Genomic DNA, 17,167 nt, shown 5'->3' on the forward strand with positions numbered 1-17,167 from the left:
GCGCAAAGCTACACAAAGAAACCTTGTCTCCAAAAACTAAAAACCAAAACCAAAAAAAAAAAAAAAAAGAAAAAAAAAAAGAAAAAAAGAAAAGAAAAAGGAAAAAAACTTCACTGAATCATATCCACTCAACAAATCTGTATTAAGAGTCTGCTGTGTGGCAGAGACTGTCCTCCAGCCTATGGTACAGCAGCCAGTTAAGCAGATAAAAGGTCCTGCCCTCACAGAGCTTACGTTCCAGCTGTGGGGTAGGTAGTGCCAGCAACTGAAGACAAACTAGCAAAACCCAGAATTCTTGATGACAACGACGACGACGTTAGATGCGGGGTGGAAGGTTTCCAACAGGACGAGAAATCAAGATGGGTAAGGGGACTCTGCAAGGCCTCCTGGAGGAGGTGACCTTAAAGCAAAGATCTCAAAGGGATAGAGCTGTGGAAGTAGAGTGTGTGTGTGTGTGTGTGTGTGTGTGTGTGTGTGTGTGCGTGCGCGTGTGTGTGTGTGTAAAGGTAGAGGTACAAAGGACCTTAGGGATGCTGGGAAGCCAGCTAGGTTAGGTGAGCAAATAGCAGAGGTGTTGAGGAGGGAGGATGCGAGGCGGGGTCAGATTCCAGGGCGTCTGGCAGACCCTGGCAGTGTGGAGGCTTTTACTCAGGAAACGGAAGCATGGCAAAATTTGAGCAAAGGTTTGAACTGATCCGACCAGCAGATGTAAGGGCTCCCTCTGATGGCTGGACTGAGAACATGTTGGGCCTTGGGGACAGACAGAGATGGTTGGTGACAAGGAAGCTAGACTGTGGCAATAGTCTGGGTCAAAAGAGCGATGGCCATTGCTGAGGTACGGAGCACAAAAAGAGAAGTAGCCAGCTTCTAGGCCTTTCCCCTGGTGCCCTGGTAGCATCATGGGGGAGACAGAGACACTACACCTGCCGCCCATCCTGGAGTTAAAACTGACGATGGAACAGGTTTGGAGAGGGGGAAGGGGGGGATTAGATGCTTGCGGTTGGACATACCGCATCGGAGGGTCGCACAAGACCATTGAGAGCATTGGTGTGTGGATAAGACCACCCAAGGGAAAGAGAGACAACCAGGGAGGGGGCAGAGATATGAGTAAGAGAGTCGGAAGAGGCCAGTCCAGAGAGTGTGGGTCCTGGAAGCCCCCTGCGTCTAGCAAGAGGGAGATACCCACTGGGGGAAACGTCCCAGATAGGGCCAAGAAGGATTCCACAGAAGACTGCCCTCTGGCTGCTAACCTTGAAAGGGATGCTCTCGGGCGGGACTCTAAGGGGAGAACAAGGACTCTTAGAGGACTGGGGGATTTTCACTAGGTGGAAGAGCTCCACAAACAGCACCACGGTGCAAACCTTCCGAGGGTCGCCGGCTGCTTACTCTCTGGGCTCCAAGCCTCCTCCGTACACTGAGGCAGGCAGCTTTCACGGCTCACAGTTTCCACTCAGGAAGTCTGTAGGCTGGGGAACCCCGGGCTGAGCAGGGAACCACACACACTCTTCCAAAGTCTTTGTGATCTGGGGTAGGCAGCGGGAGGTAACCTCTTGTTCTTCCCATCAGCGCTTTCACCCAGCTACTCAGGAGTTAGGGGCTAATTAGGAGCATTTTCAATGGAAAGCATTCCACTTCTAGTTATTTGCATGGTCATAACAGAAGTGCATTTTCACACTGGACTGGTGAAAAGAGAGACCCGCCAGGGCCTGGGGCCTAACGCTTCATACCAGACCCACATGGAGGACTCTGTGCTTTCACTCATGGGCCCCTCTCCACCAACTAGCAGGGGCCTTCCTGCCGTTGTGGCCCCAGCCAAGCATTAGGCTTTGGGTTATCTGGGGAGGGAAGACGGTCACCTATCTCCCCCTGGTGGTGACTCTTCCAATTGCAGCCCCAGACCGAGCAGAAGGTCGTCTCCGCCTACCCACAAGCAGGCTAGGGAACTGGACCCCCAGAGCACCTTTGAGTTCTCCTCTCTCATCACACCCTCCTGCTCTAAGTCTAGGAGGAGAACACGGGAGGACACACTCCCCTGAGCCCCATGGCCCAGTCCCTCTGCATTCCCATGCGATGGAAAGAACACATCTAGGCCTAGACACCTAAATGTCACTTTGTCCCTGCAGACCCAAAAAGCAGCGAAGAAATGCAGGGTCCTCGACTTGCACACCCCTCTGCACTGCGCCAAGCCTACCCCACCTGTCCCTTGGTTAAAGCACTTGACATTTCTGGAACATTTACAGTCACATAGCTGTAAAGGGAAGTGATTGGGGCTTGAGTAACCTTGCAATCTGCCTGTATTGCCTTCCTGTCCTGGCTTCTTCCCTGAACCTGGGAGACATTTGGGCATCTAAGCCTGTATTCTTTCAATCACTATGGGAAGGGACTGGGCCATGCAGGCTGGGGGTGGGGGTGGGGGTGCAGTGTGAGGAGCTTCCAGACTCACAGCAGGAGGTGGCAGCTGGGCCCTGGAGAGCACCCTCCATGTGGTGGTACTCAACTCCCCTCATCAGAAAGCAGTAAGGAGTGACGTGAGCTCAATTCTGGACTCATACTGAGGAATCTTCCCGTGCCTCGGTCTCCTAGAATCTACTGTCCAAGGTAACACCAGGACTTAAGTGTGGTTCTATTCATAATGTGCTCAGCTCAGAGCCTGGAAGCATGGAGGAGGGCCAGTGAAGATCTCCATATAAACATCCAGGCACGGTGGGAATGGAAAGGTCCAGGGAACAGCAGATGACTTACAAGTCAAGGCATCAGAGCATTGGTCTCCATGTTGTAGGAAAATAATGTCCCCAGGTGGTGACGAGACTCAGATGAGGCCTGAAGGCAGTGAGCCGATGGGTACAGGGCTCGAGGTCAATATGCACCCTTTTTGACAGGGTCTTATGCAGGCCAGGCTGCCCTTGAACTCCGTATAACCGAGGATAACTTTGAACTCATCCTTCTGCCTCCATTTCCTGGATGCTGGGATTATAGACACACACCACCACACTTGGTTTTATTCAATGCTGGGGATAAGACCCAGGACTGATACTAGGTAAGAACTCCACCGACTGAGTTACACCCCCAGCCCACACTTGCCTTCTCTTGGGGGATCTGGGGAGAATCCCTATGCCTCTCTGGACCTCAAATTCCCTCAGACAGAGCCCTATACCTGTCTAGCCTGTCTGTGGGGACTGATCTAAGATAAGAAATGTGAAATTATAGTATGGCATGGAGCACACAGAAAAGACTGTCATAACAGAGAAAGTGCTTTGAAAATCATAACGCTTACCCTGTTATTACCAAGGGACAAAACTCCCAGTGGTCTGCACTCTGCTCCGTATCGCAGCATGAATCTCACTTCACGAGAACTACCTATGATCATGTTTCTTTCCAAGGCGTATAGACATCTCTGTCCTGGAGAAGTTTATATTCTCATTGGAGAGACAAAACAAAAACAAAACAAAACAAAACAAAACAAAACAAAAAGGAGGCCGTTGAAGTTTGCCCTAGGGGCAGAAGTGGGTGGTCCTCTGGTCACATCAAAGTCTTGGTAGAAATGTCGGTTTAAAGGAAGAGCAATCCTCAGAAGAAAAGCTGAGCCCAGGGCAGTTAGCTGGCCATTGGCTTGAGCAAAGATAGATGGCATTTTCTGGAGAGGAAGATACTGCTGTCACCAGGAGTTAGGACTCCTGGTGGCAGCAGAGGCTCTGCCAATCTGAAAAGGTTACGTGCCAAATGATTCCAACTATGTAACACTCTGGAAAAGGCAAATTGGAAACAGTGAAAGGATCAGTGGTTGCCAGGCATGGTGGCGGGAGGAGGGATAAACAGGAAGGGTACAAAGTGTCCTTAAGGGCTGCGAGCTTACTCGTCTGGGTTACTCTGTAACAGTGACTGCGTGTGTCACTAGGAGTCCAGGAAATTATGGCGTGTACACCACCAGCTCTGGAGGACACAGATGGATATTGACAGCTATGTGCACAGGAGCAGGGGGACAGGCCGACCCTTGGTTTTCTGCTTCATTTTACCACAAATCTAAAACTGATCTAAAATCTAAAGTCCATTCAATCATTTCCCTGGAACTGTGCTTCCTCATTTTCGAAACAGAGGCCCTGAGACCCGGTCAGCCTGCTTATGATGCCCCCAAGGCTGTAATTAGGGTCAGGCAGACGTGATGCACAACGATCTCCCCAGGGCGATGGGGCACACTGGTCCCTGCAGAGTAAGAGGAACCTTTAAAGTCAGGGTAACAGACAACCATCCACACAGCACTTCCTCCTGTCACTGTCCCTGCTCAGCTCCTGCCTCCCTTCACCGCCAACTGTGTAAGTGTGAACAACAAATAACACACTGTAGCTCTTAAAAATCTGCAAAACCTTTCTCAAAACTCCTCTTTGGACCTACCACCTTCTTTCTCTAGTGAGAGCAAGCAACAAGTCTCTGCTGCGGTTGAGATGCGTGTGCTCACCCCTCTAAATGGCTGCAACAATGGCTGGGCAGCTGCTCGAGACTCTATAAAGCCTTTGCTGAAACTCAGCAGACCACTGCGAACAGATCCCGGCCAGTGAAGAGTCCCAGACGCTGACACATGTTCCTGCCCGTTTTTTCTCAGCCAGATGCAAACCCCCTGAAACCTCCTTTCAGGTCCCATGTGCGCTTCCATGCATCAGCCCACACAACTGTTCAAAGAGACATTATTTGATCTGAAAAACATCTGCAAATGCTTCCCCAACCCTTGACTGGGAGCCTGGGCTGAGATCAGACATCAGATGCTGTGTTCCTGAGCAAGCACCAGCTGGTGCTTGGGGTGGCCGTTTTGGGGACCCTTGGGGTTAGACTTGGGTCTGGCTGGAAGTTCTGCAAGCCCTAAAACACTGAGTTCAACAAGAAAGATGTTGGGGGCGGAGGGGGGCGGGGCTGGAATAAAGAAAACTGTGTCGAAGGTCAAGACCAAGGAGCTTACCAAAGTTGCCACCCTGGAGTAAGACATGGGTCACTAAGCATGTGGTTTATTTTGATTTAGTTTTGGAGACATGTTTATTTGTTGAGGCTAGCCTCAAACTCAGTGTGTAGCTGAGGATGACCTTGAGTTTCCATGGGATGGACAGGTATGTGCTACTACACATGGTTTATGGGGAACTGTTTTCCCAGATCCACTGTGGATGGTTTTCTAGCTTCCATTCAACTTTCAGTGTTTAGGGAGCATGAAACAGTAGTGGCGAACATCCTCACTATCCTGAGATGTCTGGGCAGGGCAGGGGTGTGCTGTCTGCATCCCTTGATCCTGAAATAGTGTCTGGTCTGGCGGGAGTTGCAGAAAGCAAACCTCCGTCAAGATTAGTTCCAATAAATCGATGGTTGGATAAACGGGGATGTGGATGGATGCGTGGGTGGAGTGAATGAATGATGGGTCCATGGATAGATGCATGGATCAATGGGTAAACGGCACCCCGAGTCTAGCAGAAACGCTAGGCGATGTTCTCAGGGTAGATTTTAGAGACAAGATTATATATGTGAAAGAGCATGGGCCTGTCCGCTGTCTAGGGCTACTTAATCCACCTGCCGTCTTTGGGGATTTCTTGGCCCCCCCATCACCACTTGGCTCTGCTGTGTCCAGAAGTGCCGCCAGCCAAATGACCATGTAGTAGCCTAACAGAAGTGAGACACAGACAGGTTGGACCACTCGAGCTAAGAAGCCAGTGACACCTGAATGAGCAGAGTCTCCTAGATGCATCCCCATCTGTGACTGATGCTCCCATCTGCCTACCCAGATTCAGTTCTGCCTGTCGGCACCCTTACTTCTGTGGTCTCACCATCATGGGCTCCTAGCTCTTGCCTCCGACCACACAGGCATCCCACAGCCTCAAAAAGCTGTCTTTCTCCTCCCTTTCACCTTTCAGAAGACAAACTGCAATCCACCCCAGTCTCTTGTTGGGATAACACCCAATACAACTTGGTACCGTTTATGAAGCTCTGGTTAGGTGTTAGGTAGTGAGAAAATATCTCATCAGTTCTTCTCTAAACCATCATTTAGTGTGTTGGTGGCCTTCCCGCTGGTGGTCCCCGCATCCTGTCACACTTTATCTTCTGCTCTTAGACCTCTGTTCTAGGGTGGTAGGATTCCCTCTCTTATCTGGGGAAAGGCAGGGGACAAGGACACCATAACCCCTCCCCACAGCTACTGCCTCTCACTTTCTTCTCCTTCACTTCCTTTTCCTTTCTTGTCCTGCCCAACAGCACGAGCATCCCTTGTGTTCTGTGCCCAAAGGCCTTCCCTCATTTCCGGGATCCTTCCCACATCATTTCTATGCCCTGGAGTTGGGGCTCGGCTGGAGGGATTCCAGTACACAGCGCCCTCACCCCAGAGCTGGCAGCTCCCCCTCTTCTACTTCCTGGCCTTTGGGAGTTCCGGCCTCTCGTGGTCCAGTCAGTTCCAAGGTATAGGGGGTCAGCTGAAAGTCTCTTTGTTGACTGCCCACTACTGTCCATCTATTCCGATGCGAATGTTTCCAAGAGAACCAAGCCTTCTCTATTCCCCCAGTGTGGCATTGCTCTACCTATCTGCTCTGTCCTGTCAGATTTAAATACTCCTGGGTGTCTTTGTCTCTCAGCCAACTGACATGAGTAACCAGCCTACTCTACAATACCCACTTCTCATTCTCTCCCTGCCCTCACGAGGGCCACCAAGGACTCCCTCGTGGTCGGTTCCAACGTGTGTTTTCCAGCACCTGTCTAACCTGGCACCTCTGGCCAGCACCTATTAAGCTTGCCACATCCATGAGAGGCTTCCTCTATACCAGTGGTTCTCGACCTGTGGGTTGTGACCCCATTGGGGTTCACATATCAGATGTCCTGCATATCAGATATTTACATTACTATTCATAACGGTAGCAAAATTACAGTTGTGAAGTAGCAAAGAAGTATGGTTGGGGGTCACCACAACATGAGGAACTGTATTAAAGGGTCACAGCATTAGGAAGGTTGAGAACCACTGGTCTACAAACTTCACCTGGCTCGGGCACTAAAGACCTTGTTCCCGGTGTCCAGTCCAGTCTTTCTGTCTGACATCACTCAGACAAGGCTGTGTGTTTGTCTGCAGATCTGTTCCGCACACACGGTCCTCAGATGCTGAACAACAGAAGCTGCTACTTCCGGGGGCTGTCCCTGGAGAGCTAAGGCTTCCTTTGTGCCCCTTGGTTGATAGAGGTGACATTCCCAGGATCAGTGTACATTACTGTGTGCTGAGACTGTGCCCAGTGAGACCACATCCAGGCACGATTATAAACAATACGGCCTCCATTCTCCAAAGATCCTGTTTGGAATGATAAATCAGGTAGTCAACCTCACTCAAACCCACCTGCCCATCTCTCCCAGAAACCTGAGGATTACACCCACACTACCCTTCTCCTGATATCCCCACAGACACAACACCCTATGAATACCACTGCCCTGACATCTCTTACTACATTGCCATGGGAGGCCTTCAGTCTCCCTCCCCCACCCTGCCTGCTGCCACAGTGACCTTGCCCTTCCGAAGTTGCTCACAGTCCTCAGCCTAAACACTAGAGCGTGCCTTCAAGACAAAATCCTGGCTCCACATCAGGACCCTGCTGCATCCCATGCCTCACTTTTCCACATGGCCATTCCAGCTGCTGTCTGTCCCTCACTAGTCAAGGCCCACAGGTACTCTATATCCCTCTGTTTTGGGGCTACCAGTCTGCCTCCTCCACTTATTCTGGAAGCGATGGCGTCTTCTATCTTTAAATCGATAGCACTTACATGGTGCTGAGCACACAGCATGTGGATCGTTGTGTGGTCCCAGACCCTTGAGCAAATGCCTACAGGCAGCAGTCCCTGTATGCATGTATACTCCCCACCTGCTTGGAAGGCCTGCTTCCAGGCCCCGTAAATCTGTCCCTTCCACCAGGAGCCACCCTGCCCAGAATTATCCAGGGTTTCGGAAGCCCTGTGTCATTCCCCAGTGAACTATTTTGTGACTATAGCAGGCCTCATACTCCTACTCTGTGTGGAAAGAGAAGGCTGGGGTAGGCCTGTGGATCTGAGCCCTCCTATAGGCCGTCTGTGGCTGCCCGTGCCTTGTGCCTGTCTCCAGATTGCTAGCCCTTGAGAAATTCATCTCCACAATGTGGGCAAGGAGGTAGTCCTTAGGGGACGGCCACACAGCCATGCTGCTGCAGACACAGTTGGCAGGCGGATGTGCCTGCTCAGCTCTGGAGAACATTCAGGGTCACTTGCTTTCAGACTCCTGATTGGCAGCCTAAGGGACAGCAGGACAGAGCACTGTGGCTTTTGTTCTGGTGCTCTAATGCGGCACATACTCCCCACTTAAGGGCAATTTGTTCCTTTCGAAAGGATTCCAGCTGCTTAGATTTAAGGTGAAGAATAAGCTTTAGTCAAGATGCTTCTCAGGGCTTTTCAGTTTTCCTTGACTGGAGAACGAGATGCATTTTAAAATGTTGGCCACTTGATGTTTGTCAGAAGGAACACCAGGGGAGAGAACACGGGGAGAGAAAAGCATCCACTAACCAACTTGCTCTTGGCCCTCGGCTCTCTGCTGCCACAGATCACAGGGAGGCATCCTGCTTCCTGAATTCCTTTGCCCTTTGAGGACCCCTGACCTTCTCCATGCCCCTTCCTGTGCTCCCTTCCCATTCTTAGCTAGCTCCACCTGGGAAGAGAATCTTTTCCTGAGCCCCTGGTCTCAACAATGCCCAGGACTCCAAACAGCTTAACTGGCAAGCAGTAGGGCTTACCATTCATAGCTTATACACCACGGAATGCTTTTATACCTGCCAGCCATTCATTCATTCACCCATCTACCCACCCATTCATTCACCTATCCATTCATCTGCACATCCATCCGTCCACATGTTCATCCATCCACGTGCCCATCCATCCAACTACTCATCATCTATCTGTCCATCTGAACATCCATCCATACGCTTGTATGTCCACCCATCTATTTATCCATCCACTCATCTATCCATTCACCTATCCATCACTCATTGATCCACCCATCCATCCATCACTTCTTCATTCACTCCCTCTTACCCAGTCAGCCAGCACAGGATCTGCCATGCCACCAGGGACTGTAGGTGAACCAAGTGTTTTTCAAGGCGATTGCTGTGGTATGAGATAAGGTTGAGCAAGAGAAAGAGCCCAATGCTCTGGTTAGAAGGCAGGGGGTATTTAAAGAGCTTGGAGAAAGACATTATCAGCAAGGATAGAAGTGAGGTTCAGAGCCAGCAGTCAGGGAAGGCTTCCTGGAGGAGGAAGCAAGGCCCAAAGATGGGGGAAGCCTGTGCAAAGGTCTAGGGACCTCCATGGGGGCACAGAGGCCTGCCCCGTGCCTGAGGCACTCTTTCCCAGGCCTCAGAGCTTGCTTGGCAGGGTGGGGGTGGGATCTCCCTGGCCAAGTCCCCTGATAGTTGTCACTTTGATGACTTAAATTCAGCCACTTTGGAAACGAGGTGCTGTTTCCGCTGAGCCGCATGCCAACGCTTGCCTTCTTCCATCAACCCTGGGGACTCTGAGGAAATGCCTTCCTCCTCTATCTGAAGACTCAAGTCCTTCCCACCCCTGCCTGGCTTTTGAGGTACCCTGTTCCAGTATGACACCTACTTCCTCTCCAGCACTACCTGTCACTCTCTCTCTATGGCTGTCTCCTCCTTTGAGCTCTTTAAGGACACTACAGTCACCACCGTCTTTAAGGACGATCCCTACGGTCCTTCCCACCCCTTTCCATTTTCACCAGAGCAACTTGCCTTCAGCACCCGCCCCCAAGTCCCCCTCAGATCCCTTGGTAATGATTGACTGCTGGAGCCCAAGGGTTCTAGAGTCGGACATTGCACAGACCTATGTGCTGAGCTTGGCACTGCCGCAGCCCAGGTTAGCACCGGCTAGATCCTGACATCCATCAGAACAGCCCTTGCTACCTGCCCCCCCCAAAGCCCTTCGTGTAGAGAACCGGAGCCACTGTTTGGTTTGGGGACAAACACGTAATCCAGTCAGGATCCTGGGACTTACCACTAACCCCTTTACGAAAGCAAATGCCTCGTCCCCAGACTTAATGAGAGAACCGAGTGGACCGACGGTATAAACGCATGAAGCGACACTTGGTACAAGCTTCACGGTAGCCTGGCTTTACCTGCTCACCGGTCTGCTACATTTTCAGAAAGCATCAGGTCTACACAAGTACACACCCCTTTTTTTCTTTCTGTCCTCTCCTTCCACCAAGCCTTCTTCCTTCCGGAATCTTGATTCTCCTTGGTCACGTTAAGTCTCTTTTCTGTCCATCCCACCCTCATCTCCATGCTGACACAGCAAACTTCACTTCCCTGTCATATGTGCACATCCCAGCACAATCAAGGACACCCGAGGAAACCAGACTCTAACTGGCCGCCTATTCCTCCCGTGAGGGAGACCAGGAGCTTGGCAGTCGACGCTTCCCTCTAGTGGATCCCTGCTGCAATAGCAACACACAGTGGGAGACTCTTGGGATTAATGAACTAATGAAGTTAACAGCGCCTCCAAAGGTCCCATCCTACAGGGATGTATTAGTTTCCACACAACCTTTAAGTCCGTCATTCTCCACCTGTGGGTCACGACCCCTTTGGGGGGGGTGTCAAATGACCCTTTCACAGGGGTCGCCTAAGACCATCTGCATATCAGATATTTACATTATGATGCACAACAGTAGCAAAATTACCGTTATGAAGCAGCAGTGAAAATAATTTTATGGCTTGCGGGGGGGGGGGGTGTCGTCACCACACCATGAGGAACTGTATTAAAGGGCTGCAGCGTTAGGAAGGTTGAGAAGCACTGCTCTAGGCAATAGCTGCCTGCCTCCTGCAAGCCTGGCCCCGGGGCCTCTGCATGGGGCTCCAAGGTCCCAAGAACAGTGAGCCAAAGGCAAGCCAGGACCTCTCTCCCGCAGCCAACCCAATTCACTCACATCCAAGGCGGCGGGATACTTGACTTTCGGCTGGGGCCAATTTGTGATCTTCCGTCTGTACATGTTGCACTTGGGAACAACTTGGCAGCTGATGTTCCCCAACTCTGGGTAGGAAACTTCAAGGTCCCTATGGAAAGAAAACGGCAGCCACTTCAGGCCAGGGTTTCCAGGCAGTCCTGGGGCTCACAAGGCTATAGTCTAGCACCACTGGGCATGCAGAATTAAATGGGATTAAATTCTAAACCCGCCACTAACTAGCTGTGTGACCCAAGAGCTGCCTGATGTCACTGTCCTAGGTCTTCTTGTCTGCGACAGGGATAGTGCCTGCTCCGTGGGGTTGCTGTGGGGATACAGCGTTGGTCAGCGGGTGGAGCAAAGCCTGGCACACTGTGAGTGGCCCAGGAACAATGTAGTCATCCTTGGTGTGCCCTGAGATTGGTTCCAGGACACCTGACCCATGGACACCCTCAGATATGAAAGAAAATGGTATGATGTCTGCATTAACACACACACGTATTTCTGTGTAGTCAGGTTATCTCTATATTGTTTATGATACACACAAGCAAAATTGCTGTGCAGTAGTGTCTTTCAGGAAATGAAGACAAAAGTCTGCACTTGCCCAATACTTAAGCAATGTGTGTGTGTGTACATGTGTGTATTTGCGTATGTATGTATATCGATGTATGTGTATACATGTGTATGTATGTTTATGTATATATTGTTTATGTATGCATGTTTATGAACATATATGTGTATATGTATGCATGCATGCATGCATATGTTTATGTGTGTATGTGGTACTCAGGGACTTGTGCATACCAAGAAAGCACTCTACCATTGAGCTATACTCCCATAGCCCCTGCCTTTTTTCTTTTTCTTTTTGAGACAGGCTGCCCTTGGGCTTGTCTTCAGATCTCAACCTGCTGAGTACTTGGTTTATAAATGTGTGACCACACCTGGATCAGAGGTAATCCTCCCACCCAAACGTTTCCAATTCATGGTTGGTTGCATCCACAGGTGTGAACCCTGCCACATCTGTACAGTTAAAAAAAAAAAAAAAGATCGAATTTGGCCTATAAGGACATTACACTTGAACTTGTCAGAACATTCTTATTACACAAAAAGCAGGTGTTGTGGTCCCCAGCCTTTTCTAGTAGCCCAATACAGCTGAGCTATTCCCAAAATAGATAATGGCTACCTACAACAGTCCACCATGCCCTGCTGGGGTGATACCTGGAAGACACCCAGGGAGAATGTAATTTAAGGACTGTATCTTCAGGAGAATTCCTGCAGAGTAGAGCTGAGAAGAGGCTCAGGGCAGTCTCCTAGTGAGCCCCACATGGCCCTTCCAACCCCTCGTCCCCTATTCTTCCAGCAGCTCGAGGTTCAGCTTTGGGCAAAGGCAGCTGAGTCCATGGGTTGCTTTGGTCCAAACATAGGGTGCTTTGGTGGGTGGGCACCCCCACCATCTAGACATGGTCACTGTGGTGCCAGAAGGCAGAAGAATTAGTATGAGTTGGCCAAAGCAACACTTCAGGAGTGTTCTTTGTTTCTATTAACTCTCTGCATGTGGACAGCACTCTTTTTGGATGGCATGGTTTGGGCAGTTTTTGAAGACATCTTAGGGAATGGGTTTTTAATGAATTCCCCCCAAGTGTCTGCCTTGAGGAGATTTCTATCAGGGTCCAGAACAGATGCTACAAGTGCCTAAGGATACTAATCTGAGGGATATTCAATGAGGCTAAGCACACTGAGTTTGTTAGTCCATTCACTTTATTCTTCTATGGCGATTCTATCTGCACAGTTTCTTTTCTGCTCTCTTACTTAGCTCCTCTCGGTCCCTCCTGCTCTCAGTCCCTTCTGCTGTTCTCTCATCTCTACCTATTTCTTTCCATCTCCGTCCTCATCTTTGTTCTTCTCCATCCATTCTCTAAATGCTCTCAGAGAACCAGTATACATACCCAAGCAGAAGCCGGGCGGTGGTGGCGCATGCCTTTAATCCCAGCACTCGGGAGGCAGAGCCAGGCGGATCTCTGTGAGTTCGAGGCCAGCCAGGGCTACCAAGTGAGTCCCAGGAAAGGCGCAAAACTACACAGAGAAACCCTGTCTCGAAAAACCAAAAAAAAAAAAACAAAACAAAACAAAACAAAACAAAACAAAAAACAAAAAACAAAAAAAAAAAAAAAAAAACATACCCAAGCAGGAATTCTTTGGCAAAGTAATGAGAGGCTTGAAGTTTTCAGGGTCACAGAGAGAGGTGGTAAGGATCCACACATAAAGCAAAAGTTGTCAGCTTCTAATTACAACCCAAAAGGGGAGTGACTAAAGGGGAGTTCTCTTGTAGGGTCAACTAAAGGCTTAGATCAATTAGGGAATTCATGTGCTCAAACTAAAATCTAGAAATGGCTGGGTAGAATGTTAGGGGCCAATAAGTCACAAGAAAATAAACTGATAAACTGCCTTTGGCGATGCTTTTCCCGCTCGTCCAGGCTGCAGCTGCTTTCTGATAGGGAGGGGGATGTATGCTAGGTGGCTAAGCAACTTACATGTCAGAGCATGTAGCATTTGGTTAATAAAAGCACTTTCACTCAGAGTAATTGCTGAGGAGAAAATCTAGGAATAGCACCTGGCTGAGGAGGAATAAAAACTTAATTTGCACAAGAAAGAAGCTTGGTACCTATCACTTGCCTGGCCATATGGGCAATCTCTTTGGGTCAGTGGGAAGTAACTGCCTTAACTCAGTAACTAACAAATGGCTAAAACTTCATCCCAGGACTGTGAGCAGTAAATCTCTTAAGTTAGGGTCTTGTGTAAATAACCTGGGGTGAAGGTAAGGGGTTGAGGATTTAATTGTTAGTGGTTCTTTTCTCTCTCTGTGGGTGGGATGAGCTAATGTTTATTTCTCTGCGTTTGTCCTTGGAAAACGGTATCTTTGCTGAAATACTTTTGTCTGGAGAATGGCCCTGGCCAGATACATGTTAATGAGAAATAAACACAGCTGGGGAAAGTTATCCAATTACCTCAAATGTATAGGGAAAGTTCTACCCAAGATTGAGATGCAATCGTGAGATTGCATGTACACATACATAACATGGAGATGCACAGTAAATGGGAAGAATCATAACTGTTATTGCACAAGAAGTTTACAACAAGAAACAGCAAGTACATTCAAAAGGCAGTAATTCCATAACGCCTTGCATGATGGTTTCTTCTAAACAGAACCCTTAGTTCTGATAGGTTGACCTTCTGAACTCTGGTTGTCATTGCTGTATACTCCATGGACTTTTGCTACTAGCAGCTCTCGATAGGTTTTCATTCATTCATTCATTTGTGTTTGTTTGTTGAGACAGGGTTTCCCTGTGTAGCCTTGGCTGTCCTGGAACTCACTCTGTAGACCAGGCTGGCCTGGAACTCACAGGGATTCACCTGTCTGCCTCCAGAGTGCTGGGATTCAAGGCGTGTTTCTTTTTCCTGTATATTTGTAGCAACATTCTAAAGACTAGTTGGCTTACTTCTGCCTCGGGTCTATTCACACGCTCTCACACAAGAGAAACAGTCCGCATGTGGCAGGGACTTGGGAAAAACTGAGGGTCAGAGGGAGGTGAAAACAGAGGGGCCTCGCTGCCCCATAGCAGGTCTCTCCCCGTTTATCCTAGTGGAACTGAAAGGGCTAAACAATTGATGTCAGCAGCTTTGTTTGGTGGATGGGCTCGGCTCGGAGCCATGGAAACTGCTTGACAGGACCTGCCAGGGGATCAGGTTCTGTGTTCTTGTTGCCCACCCATCTTACCCATAGGGCATTGCCAGCCCAGTATATGAAAGACAGCAGGTTGCTTGACATAGAAAGATATGCCAAGAAGCATGGGCAGGGGGCAAGGTGTTTCTAAACTTACATACACCTAAGAGTGTTTTCCTTTAGTAAGAAAGAACTTGTAGTTGTCTTATGCAGTTCCCTAAGCAAAAATGAGGGGAAATGGGCTGAAGTTAAAGAAGAGCCCTAGGCCTGGAGGTAAGGGGGTGCTCTGAAAGGCTGAGACCTTCAGCATGGCTTTGGGAGATGCTCCCCATCGTCGGGAAGGTTTACAGGACTATCCATGCACATTTGCTGCAACCATGGAGGGTACCAAACAAAGTCAGATGGATCACCATAGTTGTTCCAGTTCTGAGACTGAGCCTAGGTTCTGCCAGATGTAGGTAAGGCCTTGCCTTGAAAATCATGCTTAATGATAATTTATCTTCACTTGAAACAGAAGTAACATTTCTCCTTCATGGATTCATGCCTCTAAGTACTAAGTACTAAGTTCAACATCCCAGAATTCCCTGCCAGACTCCACAGAGGAGCAGGCACCACCCTCAAGGCTAGAGGCCGAGCTAAGCAGGTCTCCTTAGGAAAGATCCAGCACAGAAGGGATTGCTCTGTCTTCGGGGCTGACATGTCCATGCCATGTCTTCATTTCCAAGGCCACCTCTTACAAAGGTCTTGAGGCTTGGATAGAAATGTCCCCCATAGGCTCATGTGTTTGAACAGTTGGTCCCTAGCGGGTGGTTCTGTTTTCTTTCCTAGTTTTTCTTCCGTTGCTGTGGTAAATCAGGGACCAAACCAACTTGGGAGAAGAAAGGGTTTATTTCATGATACACTTGACAGCCCATCGTTGGGGAAGCCATGGCAGGAACCTAGAGGCAAAGACCACAGAGGAACACTGCTTCCTGGCTGGTTTCCATGGCCTTCTCACTTTGCTTTCTTTTTATTATTATTATTATTATTTTAAGATTTATTTATTATGTATACAGTGTTCTGTCTGCATGTCTGCCTGCAGGCCAGAAGAGGGCACCAGATCTCATTATAGATGGTTGTGAGCCACCATGTGGTTGCTGGGAATTGAACTCAAGACCTCTGGAAGAACAGCCAGTGTTCTTAACCTCTGAGCCATCTCTCCAGCCCATCACTTTCTTATAGGACCCAGGACCACCTGCCTAGAGGCCGCACTATTCACAGTGGGCTGGGTCCTCCCACGTCAATCACTAGACAAGGAAATGCCCGTAGGCCAGTCTGATGGAGGCAAGTCCTCAATTCGGGTTTCTCGGGTGATTTTAGGGTGTGGCAAGTCTCCTCAGCTACCAACGGGCAGAGAGAATGGCCGAAAAGCGGCAAAGGAAAGGGAAACCTCAGGGCGGCTCAGGAGTCTGGAGAAATGAAGACTCACATTTCCAATCTACGGGCTGTGAGGCGAGTGCAGAACTCCAGGGTCTGCAGCGGGTGGCGACCCAGAGTGAGGAGCACCTGTGGCCTTGGAAGGAATGAAGGTAGCTGGGCTCCAGCTGGGACCGTGCTCACTCCCTGGCAAAACACACACGGGCGTACTGCTTTAAAAAAAATGAAAAAAAGAAAAAAAAAAATCCGTCTCTGATGATGAGCACGGCTTCTTTTCATTAAAAGGCCACTTTGTTGGAAACCTCAGGGAGGGGGCTTTCTGGGTGGATCTTGATGACTAGCTTTATCTACGGGGTCTTCTCCTCAGCACACCCTAGACCCCATCACCCTCTGTCAAGGTGGTCTCCAGGCTGTATGCTTGCTCTCGCAAAAGCTGGCTAAGACATGGTGCCACTGAGTTCTGGATGCCCACTCCAGGTGGCCGCCCCCTCCCACTCTGCCTGCTCTGTTTACCGGCACAGTGAGACGTCTGCTTTCGGCAAGGGTGTAGGAGAACATTTTTTTCTTCCTCCTCCTCCACCTCCTCCAGGCGCTCCTCCACCTCCTCCAGGCCCTCCTCCAGATGACTCCGATGTTGTCATTGAGAGGCCCAGCCATACTGCTGCTGCAAGGAGGCACAGGCACAAGGCCGCTGCGCCCAGCTTCATTGCCGTATTCCCAGGCAACTGCAAGAAAAACAGGGTAGAGCTTGAAGGTGGGCAGGAAGAGTCTGTCCCAATCTGAGGGAGGTGGGAGGTAGGAGTGGGAGGGATGCGAGATGGGGGAAGTGGGGACTCGGGGGAGGTGGGAACGGTGTTCCTGGTATGAAACATTGCTCTCCCTTGAAGTAGCCCTTCAGCTAGGCTTGAGGGAGGGGATTCTGATTAGAACTTGCAGCAGAGGCTGGATAGGTGTGATCCACCCTGTTGATCCTAGAGACTGGGGACTTTGGACCCCTGGCTTCTGCTCCAGTGACTGCCAAGCCACTGGGGGGGTTGCTCTTCTTCACTAAGCCA

General features: G+C 49.8%; 1 protein-coding gene across 2 annotated transcripts in view; it reads right to left on the reverse strand.

The window, feature by feature from the left end:
• Positions 1-17,167, reverse strand: part of Pebp4 (phosphatidylethanolamine binding protein 4) — a 245,232-nt gene that overhangs the window by 196,397 nt on the left and 31,668 nt on the right. For both annotated transcript variants that reach the window (XM_059273385.1, XM_059273384.1), the window contains 2 exons: positions 16,626-16,837; positions 10,961-11,087 (listed from right to left, as the gene is read on the reverse strand). In XM_059273385.1, the coding sequence (XP_059129368.1) occupies positions 10,961-11,087; positions 16,626-16,819 (321 nt within the window). In that variant the 5' untranslated portion in view covers positions 16,820-16,837. The remainder of the gene's footprint in view (positions 1-10,960; positions 11,088-16,625; positions 16,838-17,167) is intronic.

This window comes from Peromyscus eremicus, chromosome 9 (assembly GCF_949786415.1).
Source record: "Peromyscus eremicus chromosome 9, PerEre_H2_v1, whole genome shotgun sequence".
Taxonomy (NCBI): Eukaryota; Metazoa; Chordata; class Mammalia; order Rodentia; family Cricetidae; genus Peromyscus; species Peromyscus eremicus.